Source organism: Bubalus bubalis, chromosome 20, assembly GCF_019923935.1.
Source record: "Bubalus bubalis isolate 160015118507 breed Murrah chromosome 20, NDDB_SH_1, whole genome shotgun sequence".
Taxonomy (NCBI): Eukaryota; Metazoa; Chordata; class Mammalia; order Artiodactyla; family Bovidae; genus Bubalus; species Bubalus bubalis.
The window spans coordinates 11,606,154-11,633,624 of NC_059176.1; the positions used below are offsets into that span (position 1 = coordinate 11,606,154).

At 47.5% G+C, this 27,471-nt stretch overlaps 2 protein-coding genes across 6 annotated transcripts; both read right to left on the reverse strand.

Moving 5' to 3' along the window:
• Positions 1–4,084: 4,084 nt before the first annotated feature.
• On the reverse strand, positions 4,085–5,073 carry LOC102409849 (interferon alpha-inducible protein 27-like protein 2A). Its single transcript, XM_044932980.2, has 2 exons — positions 4,863–5,073; positions 4,085–4,335 (listed from the first exon to the last, which is right to left on the reverse strand). The coding sequence occupies exons 1-2, from the start codon at positions 5,056–5,058 to the stop codon at positions 4,106–4,108; spliced, it is 426 nt and encodes a 141-aa protein (XP_044788915.2). The 5' UTR covers positions 5,059–5,073; the 3' UTR covers positions 4,085–4,105.
• A 5,364-nt stretch (positions 5,074–10,437) lies between these two features.
• Positions 10,438–27,470, reverse strand: LOC102407663 (interferon alpha-inducible protein 27-like protein 2). 5 transcript variants are annotated; one of them, XM_025271674.2, is made up of 6 exons: positions 27,326–27,470; positions 18,564–18,681; positions 18,051–18,203; positions 13,419–13,448; positions 12,263–12,424; positions 10,438–11,732 (listed from the first exon to the last, which is right to left on the reverse strand). In XM_025271674.2, exons 1-6 carry the CDS (start codon positions 27,359–27,361, stop codon positions 11,503–11,505), a joined length of 729 nt encoding a protein of 242 aa, XP_025127459.2. In that variant the 5' UTR covers positions 27,362–27,470; the 3' UTR covers positions 10,438–11,502. The 5 variants fall into 5 exon arrangements, with proteins under 5 accessions (XP_025127459.2, XP_006060807.3, XP_006060806.3 ...); XM_006060745.3 differs by having other exon boundaries at positions 27,190–27,329; XM_006060744.3 differs by having other exon boundaries at positions 18,564–18,685; positions 27,190–27,329.
• Position 27,471: the final 1 nt, after the last annotated feature.

Genomic DNA, 27,471 nt, shown 5'->3' on the forward strand with positions numbered 1-27,471 from the left:
AGGAACTTTATTTTCCCTGTTCCCCATGATTGGCAAGTTTACAGTCGAAACATTTTCCCTTGGTTGACATATGGCACAGAGCCCTAATCTCATATCTGTAATAACCGAGGAACCAGTGCAGGTTGGCGGTTAAGAGCAGGATCTCTGACCAGTGCCTGGGTTGGAATCTTTACCCGTGACCTTCGGGGAGTGATTTACCCTTGTTGTGCTTTAGTTTGGTGGCACACAGGCACGTACAGATTAGATGCTATGACTACATTTGCTTCTTTCTGTCCCTTACCCCTAGTGGAATAAGTCTCATGGAAAGTGTACATTTGTCAGTCTCCTTCTCCTGGGGCTGGAGCTCAGTAAATATGATTTGAATGACAGAATGAGTATGGACAAGAAAGGGGAAGTGACAGTGAGTGTGAAGCTGGGCTGGGGTGGGAGGACAAGGGGCAGGAAATGAAAGAAGGGGCAGAATCAGGGGTGGAAGAGGGCACTGCTTGGGACAGGTGACTGTCCTGGGAATGGGGGCCTTGTCCCTCCTTCCAGAGGAGGATAGGAGGGACCAGAGGCAGGGCGCTGTCTGTCCCCCGCCCCAACCCCTGCTTAAGCTTTAGGACAACAACTCCAAACATTTCAGCAAATCCTGCTGCAGTTTCCCTGAGACACTGCGAGATGCTGTCCATGGGGATAAGAGTGGAGAGTTTGCAGGAGTTGGAGAAGGCAATGGCACCCCACTCCAGTACTCGCCTGGAAAATCCCATGGATGGAGGAGCCTGGTGGGCTGCAGTCCATGTGGTTGCTAAGAGTCGGACATGACTGAGCAACTTCACATTCACTTTTCACTTTCATGCATTGGAGAAGGAAATGGCAACCCACTCCAGTGTTCTTGCCTGGAGAATCCCAGGGACGGGGGAGCCTGGTGGGCTGCCGTCTATGGGGTCGCACAGAGTCGGCCACGACTGACTCGACTTAGCAGCAGCAGCAGCAGCAGCTTGGTGTCACTTGGTATTGGCTCCACTTCCCTGGAGAATTCAGGGCATGAGAGACACCTGCCACCTACAGAAGCAGGCAGATTCGTTTCTCTGAATTTCCTGTCACTGGATGGTAGCTAGAGGAAATTAAACTAGATGAAATTAAAAGATGCTTACTCCTTGGAAGGAAAGTTATGACCAACCTAGACAGCATATTAAAAAGCAGAGACATTATTTTGTCAACAAGGTCCGTCTAGTCAAAGCTATGGTTTTTCCAGTGGTCAGGTATGGATGTGAGAGTTGGACTGTAAAGAAAGCTGAGCACCGAAGAATTGATGCTTTTGAACTGTGGTGTTGGAGGAGACTCTTGAGAGTCCCTTGGACTGCAAGATCCAACAAGTCCATCCTAAAGGAGATCAGTCCTGGGTGTTCATTGGAAGGACTGATGTTGAAGCGGAGACTCCAATATTTTGGCCACCTGATGCAAAGAGATGACTCATTGGAAAAGACCCTGATGTTGGGAAAGATTGAGGGCAGGAAAAGGGAATGACAGAGGATGAGATGGTTAGATGGCATCACCGACTCAATGGACATGAGTTTGGTACACTCCGGGAGTTGGTGATGGACAGGGAGGCCTGGCGTGCTGTGGTTCATGGGGTCGCAAAGAGTTGAACACGACTGAGCGACTGAACTGAACTGAACCAAGATGGTAGCTAGAAAGACACCTTATGGAACAGAAAAGACTGGTGCCTTCAGAGTACCTGTGACATTACAAATTCTTGAACACAGGTAAGAGAGAAGTAATCTACTGAGAGGAAAGGAAAACAAAACCTTTGCATTATTAGAATTCCCAAAGAGAGTGCTTACGGAATAATGTTTTAAAAGTCTTCAACAAGGAAGTCAGGGCACTTCCCTGGTGGTTCAGTGGTTAAGAATCTGCCCTCCAGTGGAAAGGACACAGGTTTGACCCCTGGTCAGGGAATTAAAATCCCACATGTCAAGGAGCAACTAAGCCAAGTGCCACAACTACTGAGCTCGTGGGCCTCAACTAGAGAGTCCGTGTGCTTCCAGTAAATGTCCACCTGGAACAACAAAGACCTGAGCAGCACAGCTAAGACCCAACGCTGCCAAATAAATAAATAAATAAATATTTAAAAAAAAATAGAAACTCAGCCTTGGGAGTTCCTGGAGACCCAGAGGTTAGGACACTGTCCTTCCACTGTAGGGCACACAGCTTCCATTCCTTGTCTGGGAGAAAAGCTTCAGCATGCTGAGATGTGGCCAAAAAAAAAAAAAAAGTCAGACTAGAAGAGGTGATTCTTAAAGAGAGAATTGTTTACTACCAATGAATATTTGAGAAAACATTCAATCTTGCTGACAGTAAAAATAATTTTAAAAAAATTAGCTGTGTGTGTGTGTGTGTGTGTGTGTGTGTTCCATGAATCATTCAGTTAGAATTTGGCTGCAGATATCAGGACTCACTCCAGCTAACTGAAGCAGAATGTGTTTTTACACAAGGAATTCCATGCCTATAAAAGCACCCCAGGATTGGAGAAGAAGGTTCAAGGTTGAGTCTCTGGGAATGAACACCCACCCGGGAACATTGAAGGACTGGGCCACCAAGCATGCTGGGACTGCTGCCTTGATCAGGAACCAGAGACACTGGGAAGCCACTCAGGGACCAAACTGCCTTGTATGTCATGTCTGCAGATAAAACGATGCATCTCAGTCAGGTGAGAGCTGGATTCTGACTCCACTGCTGCTGCAGAAGACCTAGTCCTCGATACTGTGCTTGGCAGCAAAGCAGCAGCCCTGTCTCCCTGCCTGATACAAGATCCAGTGCCTTTGCAGAACCGGTGTCGCCAGAGAATCTGGGGAATAGGGTCATTACTCTCTGTCCTGGGGGTTTTCAGCAGGGGGTGAAGCAGAACTGAGTGAGGACGACCCCCACAGCTGCTCCAGAGAAAGGAAATAAAAACACTCGGTGTTGGCTCGGGGCCAGGAAAGCTGAATGCTCCCGCCTTGCTGGGGGGGATGTGCTCTGATACCTCGGTCCCAACCGGCAACACAGAAATGTGTGATCACCGCTGTCACTCCACTCGATTCAGAAATACTCTTTCTGGGAATTTATTGTAAGGAAAGAGTCAGATATGTGCACAAAAATATCTGTACGTGATTGATTTTCATGGTGTTATTCAGGACAGCAAACCTTTAAAACAGGACGAAATCAAGGACTCATAATTTTATGCCCCTGAATAGCAGACATCTATGTGGCCACTGATGCTACTGTCAAAGACCAGTTCACCAGTAAGTGAAAGAAGCCTGGGAGAGTTGAACAATAAAGAAAGCTGAGCTCCGAAGAACTGACGCTTTTGAACTGTGGTGTTGGAGGAGACTCTTGAGAGTCCCATGGACTGCAAGGAGATCCAACCAGTCCATCCAAAGGAAATCAGTCCTGAATATTCAATGGAAGGACTGATGCTGAAGCTGAAACTCCAATACTTTGGCCACCTGATGTGAAGCACTGACTCGTTGGAAAAGACCCTGATGCTGGGAAAGATTGAAGGCAGGAGGAGAAGGGGATGACAGAGGGTGAGATGGTTGGGTGGCATCACCGACATGAGTTTGAGTAAGCTCCAGGAGTTGGTGATGGACAGGGAGGCCTGGCGTGCTGCAGTCTATGGGGTTGCAAAGAGTTGGACATGACTGAGCGACTGAACTGAACCAAACTGAAAGAAGCCTGAGTTCAAGGACCCTCACTTGCACTGGTTCTGTCCAGGAGATTCCCTGAGAACAATTCTGCAGTTTGCTAACATTGCTATCATTCAGTTCAGTTCAGTCGCTCAGTTGTGTCTGGCTCTTTGTGACCCCATGAATCGCAGCACGCCAGGCCTCCCTGTCCATCACCAACTCCCAGAGTTCACCCAAACTCTTGTCCAGTCGGACAGGACTGATTGACTAACACTTTCACTTTTGGTCACAATTGAGTGGAAACAGACCTGGCTTCCCGTCATGGATATCACTGCCCATTCTTATAGAGTTCTTGGCCCATATCCGATCACCAGTGGCTCTACAGATGCCCTGCACCCTGTCTGATAAATAAGAACCCAGTAGGGACACTCATGAAAGGTCACAGCATCTTACTTTTACTTCTTATGATTCTTTGAAGAATTTTGGGAGGCAGAGGGCTTGTCATTTGGGGGACTGACACCCTGAGGCCCTGGAGGGTCGTCTCCAGCATGGGAACCGCTCTCTTCTTCAGTACTGGATCCTGGTGGAGAAGGGGCCTTCTTTTTTGAACCCCACATCCAAGCCCCAATTTTTGCCCCAGCAGAGCCCAGGAGGATGTTGGATGATGTGGAAAGTCCAGCTGCCCCTGGGAAAGAGGACGAGATTAGAGCACAAGGGGACAGGCAGGCCCAGCAGCCCTCAGCAAGTCTGTGGGAGTCAGAAATCCCAGGACCATCTGGAGGCCCAAGAAATAGACATCCCACCTTTGTTCCCTCCTCTACTTCCTGATACCCCAGGATGTCTTGGGGGGAGGGGAAGCTGCACATGGCTGCCCAAAGAGGAGACATGAACTCTGATGGTCAGTCCATCAGCGGCAGGACAGACCCTCAGAAATGACAGGCTGCCCCTCCCTCCACAGCACCAGGCTGGGCCCAGGGAGGGGCCCTATCTATAGGGTTGAGGAGGAATGCCCGCCTCCTGGGCTGCACACCACTCATCCCACCAACCATATTCCCAAGTAGAAGAGGGGACAGTGAGGGTAACACAAAAGACCAGGGGCCCTGATGGCCACGAAGCTGGAAGAAGCACAGAGGCCTCCTTCAGGCTTGGCCTCTTGCCTGAATCCTGAGCTGGTTTGTCACACCCTCCCCATCCTCCTGCCCGGACACCTACCCACGGACTGGAGAGTGGCCACCAGGCTGCCGGCGGCAACTCCACCCCCATTGGCCACGGCGGCCGCTGACATCATCTTCGCTGCGATGGAGGAGGTGGCGATTCCAGCCCCAGTGAAGCCCACAGCACCCAGCACCGCGGGCACAGCCGCCACGGCCAGGGTACAGGGAGACAGGAGATTTGGGGTTGGCCCCATGGGACTGACTACCCAGTTCCTCCCTGACACCTTCCTGTGAGATGATGTGAGGGATCCACTTTGCGCTCCTGAGAGCCTCGGTCTCCAAGGTAAAGGAAGGTTGTAGATGTGGACACAAGTAGGTAGATGGGACCCATATAGGAACCTGAATCCCAGGCCTGTTTGTGCCTCACTTTGGCACTGGATGAGCTCCAAGGATTATAAAGCGGTTCTGAGGAATCCACACAACTCAGCTCACACATTCCCTACAAGCCTTTGGAGAAAACCCTGCCCCAGCTTTCTGGGGAGAAATCACAGATTCAGATAGCTCTAACGCCTTGCCTGGGTTCCCACAGTCTGCACTCGGGAGAAGCTGAGATTGGCAGTGGGTGATGTGAATGGCTTTGCTTTGGTTCCTTATTGGCAAGGTTCTTGTTACCTCAAGAATTCCACCTCTGACCACTTCTACCCCACCCCTACCACCCAGTTCTTGAGGCTCAAGGCAATCTTGGACTCGGTCAAGGCCAGACTCTCCCAGGCGCCCAGGGACAGGGGCACATGGGGCCTTGAGTTGCTTTACAAAGAGACTCACCTCCTCCGATCACGGCTGCAGCAATCTTGCCTGTAGACAGAAGGAACTCCAGTGAATAGCCAGCATTTGCCTTCCCCCCTTGTCCCTGCTGCTGTCCCAGTGGGAAGGGTCCCCTGAAGTCAAGATCACAGGACAGAGCAGTCCCTGTGTGGCTCTCTCCGCTTTTACAGGAAGTCTGATGTTCCGGGGATCAAGGAGATAGACAAGAGTCCTGAGCTCTGTGATGCTCCAGATTGGGAGCGGCACCTGCCTTGAAAGCGTTTCATACAGCTCTTTAACTTCAATACCTTCAATATCATTTTCAGACACTCACACACACAGACACACACAAATCAGAGAAGCATGCTGCTTTTATTTGCAATGGAATAAATTTGACTGTTCTGGTTTGTTCATCTTTCAGACACCCTATGCCCTTCCCAGGCTATAGCTGGAGTGGAAGCCCCCCCTCCTCCAGGGCTCAGCCTATTTGTGACTTTCTGCACAAAGCATCCCTGATTCCACCATCAGGAAATGTGTCTCCTGCTTTGTGGCTGCCTCGCTTCGATCTCTCTGACTGCCACCCTCGTGGGCATCACCTCTCCTTGTCCAGGATCAGAGATGGGGGCAACACACAGAATGAGACACATCTGTTGGCTGCTGGGTACAGAGAAGAGTGAAGGTGTTGGGGTCTCTCCTAGCCCCCTGTGCCCACAGGTGAAAGTTCATCTCCTTCGTGTGGATGAGGAGGCAGCTCTCGTTGATCTGGCTTCTGCTTCTATCCTGGAGAATGAATAAAAGCCATGCCCAGCCCTCAGCATTCAATCTTTAGCCTGCCACATCTAGGAACATCTTCCAGGACTCTGCCACACATTCCCAATGTTCCTGAGCCACCTTCACCTAAAGACTCAATGTGAATCTACTGTGCTCCTGCTGCCACAGAATTTTCCACAAGGCAGTATGATTCTGTATCATTTCTGCTTTTTGAGTGTTTTAAAGTCAAGTATAAATCCTCCTTCTCTGCCGTCTCCCACCATGCCAAGTATAGGCTTGGGAACAAGGAGGCCTTGAAGGAGAATATCAGAAAAAGAAATATGAATGGAGTGCATCTTTGTGCATGCAAAGTCGTGTTATGATCTGAATGTTTGTGTTCCCATAAATTCACATACTGAAACCTAATACCCCATGTGATGGTGTTAGGAGGGGAGCTTCTGGAAGGTGATTCGGTCTTGAATGCAGAGCCCTCTTGGTTGAGATGAATTTCCTAATGAGAGAGACTCCTCCAGCCCTTCCTCCTGCCAGTTCCATTGTTCCTCCCAGCATAGAAGCTCACAAGGATGGCTGTCTAGGAAGTGAGCTCTCACAACACACAGAGTCTGCCAGTGTCTTGCTCTGTGACTTCCTAGGCTATACATGTGAGAAATAAATTTCTGTTCTTCTTAAGACACCTAGATTATGGCATTTAGTTATAGCACCCATAATGATCTACATCAAGACACAATCCACACAGTGGAAAGCAACCTAGAGAATGGGAGAAAACATTGGCAAATCATGTATCTAGTAAGGGACTAATATTCAAGGTATGGTAGATAGAATTCCTATGACAGAAAACTCAAAGAACTCAGTTTAAGATTGGGCAAAGAATTCAATTAGACAATTCCCTCTGTTCAGTTTAGTCACTTAGTCGTGTCCGACTCTTTGCAACCCCATGAATCGCAGCACGCCAGGCCTCCCTGTCCATCACCAAGTCCCAGAGTTCACCCAAACTCTTCTCCATCAAGTCGGTGATGCCATCCAGCCATCTCATCCTCTGTCGTCCCCTTCTCCTCCTGCCCCCAATCCCTCCCAGCATCAGAGTCTTTTCCAATGAGTCAACTCTTTGCATGAGGTGGCCAAAGTATCGGAGTTTCAGCTTTAGTATCAATCCTTCCGAAGAACACCCAGGACTGATCTCCTTTAGAATGGACTGGCTGGATCTTCTTGCAGTCCAAGGGACTCTCAAGAGACTTCTCCAACACCACAGTTCAAAAGCATCAATTCTTTGGCGCTCAGCTTTCTTCACAGTCCAACTCTCACATCCATACTTGACCACTGGAAAAATCATGGTCTTGACTAGATGGACCTTTGTTGGCAAAGTAATGTCTCTGTCTTTGAATATGCTATCTAGGTTCATCATAGCTTTCCTTCCAAGGAGTAAGCGTCTTTTAATTTCATGGCTGCAATCACAATCTGCAGTGATTTTGGAGCCCTAAAAAATAAAGTCTGACACTGTTTCCACTGTTTCCCCATCTATTTCCCATGAAGTGATGGAACCAGATGCCATGATCTTCATTTTCTGAATGTTGAGCTTTAAGCCAACCTTTTCACTCCTCTTTCACTTTCATCAAGAGGCTTTTTAGTTCCTCTTCACTTTCTGCCATAAGGATGGTGTCATCTGCATATCTGAGGTTACTGATATTTCTCCCGGCAATCTTGATTCCAGCTTGTGCTTCTTTCAGCCCAGTGTTTCTCATGATGTACTCTGCATAGAAGTTAAATAGTCAGGATGACAATATACAGCCTTGACATACTCCTTTTCCTATTTGGAACCAGTCTGTTGTCCCATGTCCAGTTCTAACTGTTGCTTCCTGACCTGCATATAGGTTTCTCAAGAGGCAGATCAGGTGGTCTGGTATTCCCATCTCTTTCAGAATTTTCCACAGTTTATTGTGATCCACACAGTCAAAGGCTTTGGCATAGTCAATAAAGCAGAAATAGAAGTTTTTCTGAAACTCTCTTGCTTTTTCCATGATCCAGCAGATGTTGGCAATTTGATCTCTGGTTCCTCTGCCTTTTCTAAAACCAGCTTGAACATCTGGAAGTTCACGTATTGCTGAAGCCTGGCTTGGAGAGTTTTGTGCATTACTTTACTAGCATGTGAGATGAGTGCAATTGTGTGGTAGTTTGAGCATTCTTTGGCATTGACTCTCTTTGGGATTGGAATGAAAACTGACTTTTCCAGTCCTGTGGCCACTGCTGAGTTTTCCAAATTTGCTGGCATATTGAGTGCAGCACTTTCACAGAATCATCTTTCAGGATCTGAAGTAGCTCAACTGGAATTCCATCACCTCCACTAGCGTTGTTTGTAGTGATGCTTTCTAAGGCCCACTTGACTTCACATTCCAGGATGTATGGCTCTAGGTGAGTGATCACACCATCGTGATTATCTGGGTCGTGAAGTTCTTTTTGTACAGTTCTTCTGTGTATTCTTGCCACCTCTTCTTAATATCTTTTGCTTCTGTTAGGTCCATACCATTTGTGTCCTTTTTCGAGCCCATCTTTGCATGAAATGTTCCCTTGGTATCTCTGATTTTCTTGAAGAGATCTCTAGTCTTTCCCATTCTGTTGTTTTCCTCTATTTCTTTGCATTGATCACTGAGGAAGGCTTTCTTATCTCTCCTTGCTATTCTTTGGAACTCTTCATTCAGATGCTTATATCTTTCCTTTTCTCCTTTGCTTTTCGCTTCTCTTCTTTTCACAGCCATTTGTAAGGCCTCCTCAGACAGCCATTTTGCTTTTTTGCATTTCTTTTCCATGGGGATTGTCTTGATCCCTGTCTTCTGTACAGTGTCACGAACCTCTATCTATAGTTCATCAGGCACTCTATCAGATTTAGTCCCTTAAAATATTTCTCACTCCCACTGTATAATCATAAGGAATTTGATTTAGGTCATACCTGAATGGTCTAGTGGTTTTCCCCACTTTCTTAAATTTCAGTCGGAATTTGGCAATAAGGAGTTCATGATCTGAGCCACAGTCAGCTCCTGGTCTTGTTTTTGCTGACTGTATAGAGCTTCTCCATCTTTGGCTGCAAAAAGTATAATCCATCTGATTTCGGTGTTGACCACATCTGGTGATGTCCATGTGTGGAGTCTTCTCTTGTGTTGTTGGAAGAGGGTGTTTGCTATGACCAGTGCGTTCTCTTGGCAAAACTCTATTAGCCTTTTCCCTGCTTCATTCCGTATTCCAAGGCTAAATTTGCCTGTTACTCCAGGTGTTTCTTGACTTCCTACTTTTGCATTCCAGTCCTCTTTAATGAAAAGGACATCTTTTTTGGGTGTGAGTTCTAAAAGGTCTTGTAGGTCTTCATAGAACCGTTCAACTTCAGCTTCTTCAGCGTTACTGGTTGGGGCATAGACTTGGATTACTGTGATATTGAATGGTTTGCCTTGGAAATGAACAGAGATCATTCTGTCATTTTTGAGATTGCATCCAAGTACTGCATTTCAGACTCTTTTGTTGACCATGATGGCTACTCCATTTCTTCTAAGGGATTCCTGCCCACAATAGTAGATATAATGGTCATCTGAGTTAAAATCACCCATTCCTGTCCATTTCAGTTCGCTGATTCCTAGAATGTCCACATTCACTCTTGCCATCTCCTGTTTGACTACTTCCAATTTGCCTTGACTCATGGACCTAACATTCCAGGTTCCTATGCAATATTGCAGTTTACAACATCGGATCTTGCTCCTATCACCAGTCATGTCCACAACTGGGCATTGGAAAAGTATGATAGATTCTAAGAGTAACTGGTTAAGACTACAGACTTCTTCCAAATTGTCTTTCCTCTTCCGCCTTCCCTTGTTTCTGAATGACATTTTAGTGCTATTGGCATTTTAGACTGTAATTCTATATTATATTTTTTAGAGTTTTCTCTCCCCAATTACTTTAATCTCAAGCCCCTAAATCCTAGATCAGTCCTTGGTTATAATTTATATTTATCAATATGGGGAACTGTTCCTTAGGTATTGTTAAGGAATTTGACAACGCAGAAGTAAGGGAAGACACTGTTCGGTGTTTTAACATGTACATATGTTTTTATTTTGCTTGTTTGTTTTTCTGGTAAAATGTCACATAAAGTCAAACTTGCTATTTTAATTACATTTAACCACATGTACATATCTTATTCATTATTTAGTTTATTTCTTTTTGGCTGTGCTGAGTTTCATTGCTGTGCAGGCTTTCTCTAGCTGTGGTGCTCAGGCTTCTCATTGTGGTGGGTTTTCTTGTCTCAGACCATGGGTTCTAGGGCACATGGGCTCAGTAGTTGAAGCTTGGGGGATCAGTTGCCCCAGGCATGTGCGATCTTAGTTTCCTGACCAGGAATGCACCAATTCTCTGACCAATGTCTCCTGCATTGGAAGGTGGATTCTTAAACACTGGACCACCAGGGAAGTCCCTGTACCTGTGTTTGTAATGTATGGTACTTGGAGCAACTTTGGAAGTCTGGGCAAAACTCTAGGTAATTTATGATGTCACAGACATAAATTACTTTTGCCAACTGGGTGAGAAAACAGAGTTTTTCCATACCATGGCCACTCAGACCACTTTGGATGTCAGACGTGTGGATTCCTTTACAAGAAACTCTAGTTGTCTATGGATAGAACCTGGGTGTCCTGAAATTTAACTTGATTCTGACAAAAACTAGAGTTAACCCCATGGGTTAAGGGCTCAAACCCACAAGATTGCCACACTCAGTGGTTCAGATGATAAAGAATCTGCCTGCAATGTGGGAGACACAGTTTCCATCCCTGGGTCAGGAAGATCCACTGAAGAAAGGAATGGCAACCTACTCCAGGATTCTTGCCTGGACAACTGCATGGACAGAGGAGCCTTGCCGGCGGCTACCATCCATTGGGCCACAAACAGTCGGACATGACTGATCGACTAACACTTTCACTTTTGGTCACAATTGAGTGGAAGGAGACCTGGCTTCCTGTCATGGATATCACTGCCCATTCTTATAGAGTTCTTGGCCCATATCCCATCTACCCTGGCTCTACAGATGCCCTGCACCCTGTCTGATAAATAAGAACCCAGTAGGGACACTCATGAAAGGTCATAGCATCTTGTTTTTACTTCTTATGATTCTTTGAAGAATTCTGGGAGGCAGAGGGCTTGTCATTTGGGGGACTGACACCCTGAGGCCCTGGAGGGTCGTCTCCAGCATGGGAACCGCTCTCTTCTTCAGTACTGGATCCTGGTGGAGAAGGGGCCTTCTTTTTTGAACCCCACATCCAAGCCCCAATTTTTGCCCCAGCAGAGCCCAGGAGGATGTTGGATGATGTGGAAAGTCCAGCTGCCCCTGGGAAAGAGGACGAGGTTAGAGCACAAGGGGACAGGCAGGCCCAGCAGCCCTCAGCAAGGCTGTGGAAGTCAGATATCCCAGGACCATCTGGAGGCCCAAGAAATAGACATCCCACCTTTGTTCCCTCCTCTACTTCCTGATACCCCAGGATGTCTTGGGGGGAGGGGAAGCTGCACATGGCTGCCCAAAGAGGAGACATGAACTCTGATGGTCAGTCCATCAGCGACAGGACAGACCCTCTGAGAAATGACAGGCTGCCCCTCCCTCCACAGCACCAGGCTGGGCCCAGGGAGGGGCCCTATCTATAGGGTTGAGGAGGAATGCCCGCCTCCTGGGCTGCACACCACTCATCCCACCAACCATATTCCCAAGTAGAAGAGGGGACAGTGAGGGTAACACAAAGGATCAGGGACCCTGATGACCACGAAGCTGGAAGAAGCACAGAGGCCCTCCTTTAGGCTTGGCCTCTTGCCTGAATCCTGAGCTGGTTTGTCACACCCTCCCCCTCCTCCTGCCCGGACACCTACCCACGGACTGGAGAGTGGCCACCAGGCTGCCGGCGGCAACTCCACCCCCATTGGCCACGGCGGCCGCTGACATCATCTTGGCTGCGATGGAGGAGGCCGCGATTCCAGCCCCGGTGAAGCCCATGGCGCCCAGCACCACGGGAACAGACCCCACGGCCAGGGCTGTAGGGAGAGGATAGATTTGGGGTTAGCCCCATGGGACCGACTCCCTAGATCTCCCTGACACCTTCCTGTGACATGAGGTGAGGGGTCCACTTTGCTCTCCTGAGAGCCTCGGTGTCCGAGGCAAGGGAAGGCTGTAGATGTGGACACACGTGGGTAGGGGGGACCCCTCCAAAAACCTTAATCCCAGGCCTGTTTGTGCCTCGTTTTAGCTGTGTTCCTGGGAACCTCAGGAGTCCTCCCTGGGCTTGAAACAAGCAGGGGTTTGACGGGGAACTGGTGTCTTTCACGCAAGCACAGGCCCACAGTATGAGGACAGAACTGCTCTTCTGAAAAGGTGCTGGGTGGAGGCTTCTGACCTCTGGCCCAAGGCCGCTGGTGAGGATCCCCCTGGGTCCCTACATCTCAGATGGTGCAGGCATAGAACCTTCTGCAACCTGGAACCTTGTATGTCTACACCGTCCACATGGTGGACACACGTGGCACTGAGCACTTGAGACTGGCTGGTGTGACAGAAATGCTTGATTTTCTTTGATTCCAGCCACCGCGAATGACCCTCACCAGTGGATGACCCTCACCAGTGGATGACCCTAACTGGGCTCACTGGATGGGCTCCAAGGATTACAGAGCAGTTCTGAGGAGTACACACAGCTCAGCTCACACATTTCCTATAAGCCTTTGCAAGAAACCATGCCCCGGCTTTCTGGGGAGAAATCACAGATTCAGATAGCTCTAATGCCTTGCCTGGGTTCCCACAGTCTGCACTCGGGAGAAGCTGAGATTGGCAGTGGGTGATGTGAATGGCTTTGCTTTGGTTCCTTCTTGGCAAGGTTCTTGTTACCTCAAGAATTCCACCTCTGACCACTTCTACCCCACCCCTACCACCCAGTTCTTGAGGCTCAAGGCAATCTTGGACTCGGTCAAGGCCAGACTCTCCCAGCCGCCCAAGGACAGGGGCACATGGGGCCTTGAGTTGCTTTACAAAGAGACTCACCTCCTCCGATCACGGCTGCAGCAGTCTTGCCTGTAGACAGAAAGAACTCCCGTGAATAGTCAGCATTTGCCTTCCCCTACGTCTCTGCTGCTGTCCCAGTGGGAAGGGTTCCCTGGAGTTGGGATCACAGGACAGAGCATTTGCCTTCCCCTACGTCTCTGCTGCTGTCCCAGTGGGAAGGGTTCCCTGGAGTTGGGATCACAGGACAGAGCAGCCCCTGTGTGGCTCTCTGCTTTTACATAGTAGCCTGATAGTCCAGGAATCAGAGGAGGATGGACAAGAGTCCAGAGCTCTGTGATGCTCCAGACGGGAGCACAACCTGCCTTGAAACGGTTTCATACTGCTCCTTAACTTTAATACCTTCAGCATCATTTTCTCAAAAAGAAAAAAAAAATAAGTCAGAAAAGCATGCTGATTTTATTTGCAATGGAATAAATTTGACTGTTCTGGTTTGTTCATCTTTCAGACACCCTGTGCCCTTCCGAGGATATAGCTTGAGTGGAAGCACCCTGTCCTCCAGGGCTCAGCCTACTTATGACTCTCTGCACAAAGCATCCCTGACTCTCCCATCAGGAAATGTGTGTGCTGCCCTGTGGCTGGAGCCCCTGGCCACACTGGATTCCAGCAAGCCTGTACCACACTGAATTGCTCAGAGCTCTTGGGTCTGGCAGGGACACCTGACTGCAGCGGGGACTGGGGTGTTCGGCAGTAGAGACCAGGTGTTACAGAGATTTCCGGAACTGTGGGAGTGAGCTCAGCCAGCTCCCCAGGAAGAGGAGCCTTGATGCCAGGCAAGGAGGAAAAGGTGCAAAATCAGCCTTGGGCCCCCAGTCATTTCTGGAAGGTTGTAGTTCCTGGCTCACCAACACCTCTCTGTCCATCAGGAGCCCTGACTTGTCTTGAGGGCTTCTATTTCTGCACAGATGAAATTTCTAACAACCTGGTCTTTCAGTTCTCACCTCCCTACTTCCAAGGATCTTAGACTCTATGCCACACACACCCAAGGTCATACCCTATACCTATGCTGCCTGCTATGGGAAGCACTAGCTATGTGTACTACTTAAATCTTGAAAGTGAAAGAGAAAGTCGTTCAGTCCTGTCTGACTCCTTGTAATCCCATGGACTATACAGTCCATGGAATTCTCCAGGCCAAAATACTGGAGTGGGTAGCCTTTCCCTTCTCCAGTGGATCTTCCAACCCAGGGATCGAACCCAGGTTTCCCACATTGTAGGCAGATTCCTTATCAACTGAACCACAGTGAATTACAATGAAATAAAGATTACAACTCCGTTTCTGGGTCACATGACCCAGTTCTCATTAGTCAAACATGGCTACTGTCTTGGATCACACAAAGTTCATGGTCATCACTGCAGAAAGCTCTATTGGACAGTGGGGCCCTAGATCTTGTCACTGACAAACATTGCTTCCTCCCTGTGATCAACTTCAGCACCCCTCTAGAAACTCCCAGCTCCTCCTTTCACAGATTCTGATTTCAATATAGCCTTCAACAGTTCCTCAACCGCAATGAAATTTTTGATCTCTGTCCAGACACAACTTGGAGATGCTAGGGATTCGGTTCCAGGTTATTGCAATAAAGCAATTATCAGATGATTTTTTTGGTTCCCCATTGCATATAAAAGTTATGTTTATAATATGCTGGAGTCTACTAAGTGAGCAATGCCCTTATGTATTAAAAAATGTGTATATCTTAAGTTAAAAATACTTTATTGCTAAAAATATGAACCAACTCTGCCAACTCTTGGTTGCTACAAGCCTTCAAATAGTTTAAAAAAAAAAAAAAAAAGGATATCTGCAAACTCCAATAAAATGAGATTTGCCCACATTAGTTTCCTGAGGCTGCAGTAACTAATGACCACAAGCTCTGTTCATTCTCTCATGTTCTCCCAGTTCTGGAGGTTAGGGGTGTAGGCAGAGCCCGGCTCTCTCTGAAGGCTCCGGGGAGGATCTTTCCTTGACTTTTTCAACATCATTGTCTAGTGCTTGCTGACAACTCCTGGCTTGTGGCTGCCTCGCTCCAATCTCTCTGACTCCACCAGTGCCACCCTCGTGGGCATCAGCTCTCCTTGTCCAGGATCAGAGATGGGGGAAACACACAGAATGAGACACGTCTGTTGGCTGCTGGGTACAGAGAAGAGTGAAGGTGTTGGGGTCCCTCCTTGGCCCTGGTGCCCACAGGCGAAAGTTCACCTCCTTAGTGAGGATGAGGAGGCACTTGTTGATCTGGCTTCTGCTTCTACCCTGGGGAAAGAATAGAAGCCATGCCCAGCCCTCAGCATTCAATCTTTTGCCTGACAAATCCAGGAACATCTTCCAGGACTCTGCCACATATTCCCAATGTTCCTGAGCCACCTCCACCTAAAGACTCAATGTGAGTCTACTGTGCTCCTGCTGCCACAGAATTTTTCCACAAGGCAGTATGATTCTCTATCGTTTCTACTTTTTGAGTGTTTTAAAGTCAAGTGTAAATCCTCCTTCTCTGCCGTCTCCCAACATGCCAAGTACTGGCTTGGGAACAAGGAAGCTCTGAAGGAGAATTTCAGAAAAAGAAATATGAATGAAGCATATCTTTGTGCATGCAAAGTCATGTTATGATCTGAATGTTTGTGTTCCTGTATTTTCACAGGTTGAAACCAAATACCCCATGTGATGGTGTTAGGAGGGGAGCTTCTGGGAGGTGATTCGGTCTTGAAGCCAGAGCCGTCTTGTTTGAGATCAGTTTCCTTATGAGAGAGACTCCTCCACCCCATCCCCCTGCCAGTTCCTTTGTTCCTCCCAGCATAGACGCTTACAGGGATGGCTGTCTAGGAAGTGAGCTCTCACAACACACAGTCTACCGGTGTCCTGATCTGTGACTTCCTAGGCTATACAAAAGTGAAAAATAAATTTCTGTTCTTTTTAAGACACCTAGGTTATGGCATTTTGTTATACACCCATAATGATCTACATCAAGAGACAATCCCCACAGTGGAAAGGCAACCAATAGAATGGGAGAAAACCTTGGCAAATCATGTATCTGCTGCTAAGTCGCTTCAGTCGTGTCTGACTCTGTGCGACCCCAGAGACGGCAGCCCACCAGGCTCCTCCGTCCATAGGATTTTCAGGCAAGAGTACTGGAGTGGGGTGCCATTGCCTTCTCCATCATGTATCTAGTAAGGGACTAATATTCAAGGTGTGGTAGATAGAATTCCTATGAGAGAGAACTCAAAGAGCTCGGTTTAAGATTGGGCAAAGAATTCAAATAGGCAATTTCCTAAAGAGATACAAATGGCTAACAAGCATTAGGAAAGATGCTCAAATTCAGTCATCATTAGGGAAATGTAAATCAAAACCATGAGATACCACTTCACATCCATCAGGATACTTACTATTTAGAAAACAAAAAAAAACATAAAACAACAAGCCTTGGTTAGCACGTGGAGGAGGGGGCACTCTTGTGCACTGTTGGTAGGAATGTAAAATGGTGCAAGAGCTGTGGAGAACACTATGGCAGTTCCTGAAAACATTAAAATAGAAAATCATATGATCCAGCAGCAAGCCGATTTCTGGATATGATTTAAGGGGTCTTGAAGAGATATTTGCACTCCGTGTTCATAGCAGCATTTTTCACAGTTGTCAAGAAGTGGAAGCAATCTAAGTGTCCATGGATGGATAAATGGGTCATCACCACATGCTAGAGGCCACAAGGGAATACCATTCTGCATTAAAGAGGAAGCTATGTCGTATGGGTGAACCTAGGGCCTTATGCTAAGTGAAATAAACACTGACATGGAAATTAGATTACCTTACTCAAATTATAGAAATAGAAAGAATTGTGGTTTCCAGGAGCTGGGAGCAGGAGGAGACAGATAATTAATGTTTAACATGTACAGAGTTTCCGTTTCGGGAAATGAAAAGAATTCTAGAGATCAAGTATACAACAATGCAAATGTAGTTAACACTATTCAACCTACGCTGACAAACTCTCATCTTGGCAAATTAAATTCTATAGTGTATTATCACCTGATTTAAGAAAAAACATAGATGTACCTTTGGTGCCCTGGCACTAGGCTGTCCCACATTAGAGGTAACTCTGCTCTTGGAGGGTGTGTTCTGGGAGGACATTAGTCACCAGGCCCTGGGGTATCAAAGGAGGAGCACAAATGGAGAAATGAAACTTACCTGCCTTGGGTGCTGTGGGGCAACAGGGCAAACATGGGCAGTGAACTTTGATTGGCAAGGAGCCGTGCCTGAGACTGGGCCTGCCGGCTGTCAGGCATCTAACCTGAGCAGCACCTCTGCCCCACCTAATTGGAGATGACCCGACACTGAGACACCAGTAAGAGTGACCTCATCCTACCCGTCCTTAAAAACAAACCTATGAAGGCCCAGAGAGGGCAAGTGACTGGCTCTGGGTCACTCAGCAAGTCAGAGGCAGAGCTAAACCCTGAAGTGTGGTCCCTCTGATTCTAGAGCATTATTTATTTCATCTCCTGGACACTGTGGCTTTTTTCTGACAGTGTGGCAGAGAGATTCCATCAGGAAGACTGTCCTTACACTGCCAACTTAGCAGGTAGAGCTGAGCAGTGGGTGTGGGGTGAGGATCTGTGGATTGGTGCTCAGAGATACCTTACCTGCATAATGGTAGAAATTGCTGCCTTTCGACTTGGGGGGATCTGTGGGGTCAGAGCCAGAGCCATCTGGCCCCTGATGTGGCCCCTGTGGTGCCTTCCCAGGAGAAGAGCCATCAGAGGCCTGGTTGGTTGACTGGGAAGGTTCTTCTTCCTCTGGAAGAAAGAAATAATGGGGGAGCACACAGCGGGGTGGGCAGCTGGGGAACAGACCCCACACAGCCCCCTCCACCTTTTCCTGAAGACCCCAGAATCTCTGATGTAGGGAGGGGAACTCAGGGGAAGCTGAGCTGAGAGGTGCCAAGGGTGCTTGGAGGTGAACCAGGGAGAAGACAGAGAGAGGGAGGCCCAGCACCAGTGGAGAGCTGGGGGTCCTGACTGCACAGAGCAGGAGGCTGAGGCCCAGGGGGAAGAGCCTTGATGGGCCCAGAGCACCTGGTGGCAGCACCAGGCCAGAACCCAGGAACCCCAGGCTCCGGGCCACCCACCCTCGGGAGCTTTCCCAAGGGCACTCACCTTCCGGCAGCAGTTCTGGCAGGAGGGGGCCCAAGGCATAGCCTTCCCCGCTCTCTATGGCTCTAGCTGACATCCTGGAGGCGATGTGGGAACACTGGTTCTGGATCCAAGGACACCACTGTCTTTTTAGAAACAGAGTGTGAAATTAAAACTGCTCTGTCTGATTTCAGGCTTTCCTTAGAGCTCAGATGGTAAAGAATCTGCCTGCAGTGCAGGAGACCCTGGTTTCATTCCTGGGTTGGGAAGATTCACTGGAGAAGAGATAGGCTACCAACTCCAGTATTCTTGGGCTTCCCTTGTGGCTCAGTGGGTAAAGAATCCACCTACAATGTGGGAGACGTGGGTTCAATTTCTGGGTTGGGAAGATCCCCCGGAGAAGGGAAAGGCTACCCATTCCAGTATTCTGGCCTGGAGAGTTTCATGGACTGTGTAGTCCATGGGGTGGCAAAGACTTGGACATGACTGAGCGACTTTCACTTTCACTGCCTGATTTAGGCTGCACTAAGGTTTCAGGGGGGTATCTTTCTGCCGTTCCAGCCCTGCCCTCTGTCCCACTGCAGCCTATGGGCCACTTACAGCCCACCCCCTTAATCGGCTCAGACCACAGTTTTGAAGTTAATAATGACTTTGCTTGGCTCCCTGATCTCCAGAATCCTGGCCACCTCTAACACCCCATCTCTGTCCCCTGCTCACTGCCCACCTGGTCTAAGTTTCAGGGCTTCATAGTAACCTGGGTCAAGACAAGACCAGAGGTTCCCAATGCCCCATGGTAAAGGTGGGCTCAAGCCCCCTCCGCACACTCAGCTCTGGTCACAGGGTCAGCAGTCCTGATAGAAGTGGAGAGGGAGGCTGAGAGTGGAGTCCCTTTGCTCCCTCCCCTCCCCACCTCCCAGGCCCCCACTTACCCTGCTTAGTATTATTGGGGATCAAAGAGTAGTGTGTGAAGCCCGGCCCAAAGTGAGGCTGTTGAGAACTCCAGCAGGCTAAATAGTCCCTCCCTGGATTACCTCTGACTTCAAGAGTCCAAGAGGGAAGTGAGTCACCCTCATCCCTGGCTTGTGCCACGTAGACCTCACCTTTGCATGCTAATGGGAGGATGAGGGGCGGGGCTTCTACAAGAACATGGCTTTCCCTCTCAGAGTCCCCTTCTTGGATATGTGAGGAATCTCTAGTCCTCCTTTTTATAAAACTCACCTGCAATTCTTGTGAACTTTATTTTCCCTGCCCTCCATGATTTGCAGGTTTACGTTACTAAACGTTTTTCCTGACTGACAAATGGCACAGAGCCCCAATCTCATATCAGTAATAACGGAGGAGGCAGAACAGGTTGATGGTCAAGAGCACCATCTCTGACCAGTGCCTGGGGAGGAATCCTTAGTTGCGACTAAGGCAGTGAATTACCCTTGATGTGCCTTAGTTTGCTGACACCCTGGCATGAACAGAATAGGTGGTATTACTATATTTACTTCTTTTTGTCCCTTGAAGTGTTAGTCACTCTGTCGTGTCTGACTCTTGGTGACCCCAAGACTGTAGCCTGCCAGGCTCCTCAGTCCTTGGGGATTCTCCAGGCAAGATTACTGGAGTGGGTTGCCGTGCCCTACTCCAGCGGATCTTCCTGACCCAGGGATTGAACCCAGGTCTCCTGCATTACAGACAGATTCTTTACCACCTGAGGCACCAGGGAAGCCTTTCTGTCCCTTATCCCTGGTGGAATAAATCTTATGAATAGCATAGATTTGTCTGTCTTCTCCTGGGTCTAGAGCTCAATAAATATGTTTTGAATGGTAGAACAAAGAAGAAGAGGAAAGTGAGAATGTCAATGTGAAGCTGGGTCAGGGAACAAGGGGCAGAAAATGGGGGAAGGGGCAGAATCAGTGTTGGAAGAGGCCTCTGCTTGGGACAGGCTGGGGTGTCTTGGGAATGGAGGCCTTGTCCCTCCTGCAAGATGAGGACAGGAGGGGCCAGAGCCAGGGCCCTGTCTTTCCCCCACCCCCACCTCTGCTTAAGCTTTGGGACAACAAAGCCAAACATTTCAGCAAATCTGCTCCAGTTTCGGTGAGCCGCTGCGGGACGCTGTCCATGGGGCCAAGAGCAAAGAGACTGCAGGAGCCCCTCCTTGGTGTCACTTGGTGTTGACTTTCCTGGCAGAATTCAGGACACAAGAAATATCCCCGACCTGGAGAATCAGGCCGATTGGTTTCTCTGAAATTCCTGTCACTAGAAGATAGCTAGAAAGACAGCCTATGAAACAGAAAAGACTAGTATCATCCGATCACAGGTGACATTAAAAACACCATCCATCCCTGTCTCTTTGACCTAAGGGCTGTGGTGGTCACCCTGGGTCACGGTCTGGGACCCGGTCCCATCTGGGACGCCGGAGGAGCTTGAGAACTGACTGGGTTCTGGATGCCTGGCTCCTTCATGATGATACCTGGACAGGGTTTGGGGACCAGGCCCTGAGGGCACCGCCAGCTGAGATCTGCCTCCTCAACCAGGTCTGGGCACTGTGGGAGGACCCTGATGGGGTGCTTGACCTGGGCAGGGTAACCTACCCCTTCATGTACCTTCTCTCCTCTTAGGCAGGGCCTGAGCCTCAGAGGGCAAAAGTTGTACCTTGGGACCTTGCTCTTCCTGCTTCCTTGGCAGGACAGAGAATAATCTTTGTTTGGTGGAGATTTACAGGAACATAGTGCCCTGACTGGGACCTGACCTCTAGAACAAGGGATCTGACATCAGGAAGGTTACAATAATCAACTACACCCCTCCCTCGTTTTTCCTAGAAAAAGGCTTTACTGAAAGCTTCCAGATTTCTGGATTTTTAAGGCATGAGCCACCTGTCTCCTTCCTGGCCCTGCAAGAAACAGTCCTCTGCTCCAAACTGACGTTTTGATATTGTTTGGCCCCACTGTTTGCTGGGCACACGGACATACATTCGGTTACATGACCTCTTCCTTGGGTTCTATAATTCGCCAAAAGGCTCACAGAACTCAGGAAAGCACTTTCCTTACTATTACTGATATACTACAAAGAGTATTAAAGGATGCAAGTCAACAGCCAGATGGAAAGATACCTCTGATGAGGTTGGAGTACAGGAGTTGCGGTCCCTGTGGAGTCTGGGGTGCATCACCCTTCCAGAGTGTGGATGTGTTATTGTTTCCCAATTGGCAGTTCTCAGAACTCCATATTTTAGGGATATTGATGGAGGCCCCATAGTGTAGGTGTTATGGAATATTAGCTTCATTTTTATCCCTCTCCTCGCCCTGCAGGATTGGGGTTGGGGCTGATCACGGCTTGGTCTTTCTGGTGACCAGCTCCCATCCAGGAGCCCAGCTAGAATCACCCCATTAGAACAAAGGATGTTTCTGTCACTCAGGAAACTCCAAGGAATATAGGAGCTCTCTGTAAGATACACCTATCACTGGTACAAAGGTTTTAGGAGTTCTGTGTTAGGCATTAGGGTCAAAGATCAATATATATATATTTTTTTCCTTATTATTTCACATCATCATGATATTCCATATTACTTCACATCACCTTCTGCTAAAACAAAATGCCAAAATTATTTCCCTTAAGAAAGAATAGCAAATTAATTGTTTTACTACTAGTATTAATTATTTTAGTAATCAGAATTAGATGCAGGTTAAATACTTTGTGATAAGAATATATGGGTGATGTAGTTTCTGCTTTACTTGCTAAACATTCAAATAATGATAGATTTAAAGGAAGTTCCCAAGTTCGTGCAGAGGGGTTCTGGGGATCCTTCACCCAGTTAACTCCATTGCTTATATATTATGTAATGATAGTATAAGCGAAAAGCTAGGAAGCTAACACTGGGAGAAAGAGTGTTTATGTTATTTTACTACATATGTAACCAATATTGCCTCAAGATACGGAACTATTCCATCACCACTGAACCTCTCTCTAACTGAAGCCTCACACTGAACCTCTAACTATCTCCCTAGCCCAGCTTTCCTTATCCCTTGAAACCACTAATCTGTTTTATATGTCTATAATTATGTCATTTTAAGAATGTTATATATTGCATGATGGGCTTTTTTTCATTCAACATAATGCAGTTTAGATCCATTGAAGTTGTGCGTATCAATAGTTTGTTCCTTTCTATTGTTGAGAAGTATACCATGATATAGATCCACAGGGTTTTCCCCCCAGTTTTATTGAAACATAATTGATGTATACCATTGTGTAAGTTATAGTGTGCAATGTGATTTAATACATGTATATATTGCAAAAAGATTATGTACACTGCCGTTTGTTTATCCATTCACCTATCTTGGTTGTTTCCGGTTTTTGGCTATTAGCTATTAAAGCTGCTATGAACTATCAACAAATGGCCCCTGACCAGGTCAGTACTCTTTGTAACTTTTGGTACCAGGTTCAACTACAAAAGTGGAGTTGAAGAGTCTGTTCTCAGCTAGAATCAACTGCTTACTCATTCATTCATTCAACAAATATCTATGGCTCACAAAGTCAGTCAGGCACTGATTAGACATTTTGGGGGGATGGATGCCAAGATAAATCTGACAGGATTTCGTGAGGAGTTTGCAATCTAGGAAGAAATATAAGACAAGAAAAATACATCTCTTTCTCTAATACAGAGCCACAAATGCTATTCAGCACAGCAAAAGCTCTGGGAATCCTGAAGAAGGAGATGTTGAGACAAATTCTTAGCCTGAATTATACTTTATTCAACTGTGGTTACATGTTTGAAACAACATTCTTCAAGGAAATTATTATGAATTTCAAGTTAATTCAATCTCAATGCTTTTATACTTTGAACCACATATTGAGCTAAGGGTCACAAAGCTGGTTTTGAGACAACTTCCTTGCCAGGTCTAAGGCTCTCCAAGCAACTTACTTTGCAGAGTGAGGAAATTTGACAGCTATTGTTTTCTTCTCAGTTTGAAACCAACTCAGAAAGAATGCCATTTCAACATTGTATCTATAATAATCAGGAAAAGTTTTATTATGAAAAAATAATGCACACATAAAAACTTAATCTGACGTCAGACTTTCCATCTCATGTGTCATTCATAACTTCTCCCCTTTCCCCAGCTTACATTTGATTCAGGCTCTCATGTGGAGAGGTTTCAGAAGGGGAAGGGAGACAGAATCTGCTCCTCACTTTTCTTTCCTCTACTTCCTTCCCAAATGGCTGCTTTTGGCAACGTCAGGGTCAACTGAGTAGAGCCATGAGACATAAAGGTGCAAAAAGCTATTTTACTTTAGGTGGTACAGTATGTAGAGGCCTCTTGACTGTCCAATAGAGCTGTCTCTGTCAGGGAGGACATCCAAACAAAAGCTGCCCTTTTCTCTCCAAGGATGTTTTGGTGGTTAATTTTATGCATCAGTTTGACTGGGTCATCATGCACAGATATTTTTCACACATTATTCTACATGTTTTTGTGAAGGTGTTTTTAGATGAGATTAATATTTAATATCTAGACAGCATATTAAAAACCAGAGACCTTGCTTTGCCAATAAAGGTCTGTATAATCAAAGTGATGGTTTTTCCAGTAGTCATGGATGGATGTGAGAGTTGGACCATAAAGAAGGCTGAGCGCTGAAGAATTGATGCCTTCAAACTGTGATGCTGGAGAAGACTCTAGAGAGTCCCTTGGACACCAGGGAGATCAAAACAGTCAATCCTAAGGGAAATCAATGCTGAATATTCATTGGAAGGACTGATGCTGAAGCTCCAATACTTTGGCCATCTGAGCTCATTGGAAAAGACCTTGAAGTTGGGAAAGATTGAGGGCAGGAGGAGAAGTGGGTGACAGAGGATGAGCTGGTTGGATGGCATCACTGACTCAATGGACATGAGTTTGAGCAAACTCTGGGAGATAATGAAGGACAGGGAAACCTAGCATGCTGCAGTCCACTGGGTCACAAATTGCTGGACACGACTTAGTGACTAAACAACACCAAACATTTAAAAAATATTATTATTATTATTATTACAATTTTGCGGTGTGCTGGGTCTTCATTGCAGTGCACCGGTGTGGTTGTTGCTCCAAGGCATGGGAGACATTAGTTCCTCAACCAGGGAGTCAACCCATATCCCTTGCATTGGAAGACACATTCTTAACTACTGGACCACCAGGAAGTCCTAAATGACATAAACATTTACATCTGTGGACTTTGAGCAAAGTAGATTCCCCTCCACAGTGTGGGTGTGCCCCAGCCAAGCAGTTGAAGGCCTTAATACAACAAAAATTGACTTTCCCTCAGCAAGCAGGGATTCTGTGAGCTAATTGCCTTAGGATGCTTTCCCCGAGTCTTCAGCCTGCTGGACTACCTCAGCAGATCTTGGATTCACTCAGTTTCCACAATCACTGTAACTCAATTCCTTAAAACAAACCTCTCTCTATATATGGTATTCTGTTGATTCTGGGTCTCTGGAGAAAGTGAAATTGAAAGTGTTAGTCGCTTGGTCATGTCTGACTCTTTGCAACTCCATGGACTGTAGCCCACCAGGCTCCTCTGTCCATGGGATTTCCCAGGCAAGAATACAAGTGCAGTTTGCCATTTCCTTCTCCAGGGAATCCTCCCAACCCAGGGATCAAATTCAGGTCTCCAGCATGGCAGGCAGATTCTTTACCATCTGAGCCACCAGGGAGAACCCTGACTAATACAGATGCTTTTGTTAGTTTTTTGGAGGCCTCCACTGAGAATCGCTATGTATCTTTTGGACCCCATAAGACAGCCCCCAAGTACCACCTCTGGGACCCTACTTCTAGCCTCTTTCTGGGGAGGTCCCTTTTCCCTTGGCCACCAACCGGCCAAGGTTTGTCAAGGTTCTGTCACGACAACCCTGCAACGCTCCCGAGCTGGGTAGCTGGCCCAGAGGAGACAGGAAACTGTCCTATTATGGAGGGATATGCAGCCTTTCCTCCTCACTCTGCCATCAGGGACAGCTCCAGTCTCGTCATCACTTCCTCTTCAGGCACCACTTAGACACAGACTATGCCACCTAGACTCTTGGGGATACATTGGCAAGTGCCCCCAAGGAATGAGTTAAGCTGTGTCCCATGGTGGCGCTGTGAAGGCTCACTTGACCTGAGCTTGGTGAATTCCCTCCTTGAAACTTTAGGACTTCCCAAGGCCACCAGACATAGAGACAGTCTATGGGAAAAGTTCTTGAGAAACCTGTATGCAGGTCAGGAAGCAACAGTTAGAACTGGACATGGAACAACAGACTGGTTCCAAATAGGAAAAGGAGTACGTCAAGGCTATATATTGTCACCCTGCTTATTTAACTTCTATGCAGAGTACATCATGAGAAACGCTGGACTGGAAGAAGCACAAGCTGGAATCAAGATTGCCGGGAGAAATATCAATAACCTCAGATATGCAGATGACACCACCCTTATGGCAGAAAGTGAAGAGGAACTCAAAAGCCTCTTGATGAAAGTGAAAGTGGAGAGTGAAAAAGTTGGCTTAAAGCTCAACATTCAGAAAACGAAGATCATGGCATCCAGTCCCATCACTTCATGGGAAATAGATGGGGAAACAGCGGAAACAGTGTCAGACTTTATTTTTCTGGGCTCCAAAATCACTACAGATCGTGAGTGCAGCCATGAAATTAAAAGACGCTTACTCCTTGGAAGAAAAGTTATGACCAACCTAGATAACATATTGAAAAGCAGAGACATTACTTTGCCAACAAAGGCCCGTCTAGTCAAGGCTATGGTTTTTCCAGTGGTCATGCATGGATGTGAGAGTTGATCTGTGAAGAAGGCTGAGCGCCAAAGAATTGATGCTTTTGAACTGTGGTGTTGGAGAAGACTCTTGAGAGTCCCTTGGACTGCAAGGAGATCCAACCAGTCCATTCTAAAGGAGATCAGTCCTGGGATTTCTTTGGAAGGAATGATGCTAAAGCTGAAACTCCAGTACTTTGGCCACCTCATGCGAAGAGTTGACTCACTGGAAAATACTGATGCTGGGAGGGATTGGGGGCAAGAGAAGGGGAAGACAGAGGATGAGATGGCTGGATGGCATCACCGACTCAATGGACGTGAGTCTGAGTGAACTCCGGGAGTTGGTGATGGACAGGGAGGCCTGGCGTGCTGCGATTTATGGGGTCACAAAGAGTCGGACACGACTGAGCGACTGAATTGAACTGAACTGAGGGAAAAGTTTCCAGATCACCAGATGGTCTGGTGATCCCCACATGGAAAAAATGATTACCTACTGTGGAGCTGACTTCTCTGCATGTAACAAAAGACCCAGTTTAGCTTGATGACTGGAAGCAGGCCCACCTTCCCCAACCATCAGTGAGCAATAGGCGGAGGCATGAAAACCTGGGGAGAACTGAACCTCCAGTACAGACTGGTTGAGTTGTAAAATGGTAGTCGCTCAGTCCTGTCCGACTCCGTGCGACCCTACGAACTGCAGCTCGCCAGGCTCCTCTGTCCATGGAATTCTCCAGGCAAGAATACTATAATGGTTGAGGGGTCGGTTAAATGCTAAAACGTTTGCGAGGTTCCAGGCACACAGCCGATACGTAATACAGTGCGCTGAAACTAAAGCAAAAAGACAAGAAAACTTGCATTCCCGTGCATAAGCTAGCACAGAAGTCTCCTGGAGGAAGCAGGGCAGACCTCACCTGTTGCGCTTGCTGGAGGAGGACCTACAGTTCAGTTCAGTCGCTCAGTCGTGTCCGACTCTTGGCGACCCCATGAATCGCAGCACGCCAGGCCTCCTTGTCCATCACCAAACTCCCGGAGTTCACCCAGACTCACGTCCATCGAGTCAGTGATGCCATCCAGCCATCTCATCCTCTGTCGTCCCCTTCTCCTCCTGCAAGCGCAGGCTAATTTCACGCGCGCCCACAATCCGGCAGTCAGCCGCGCCGCAGCGAATCAAGTGCGGCGTCTAGAATGGGGGC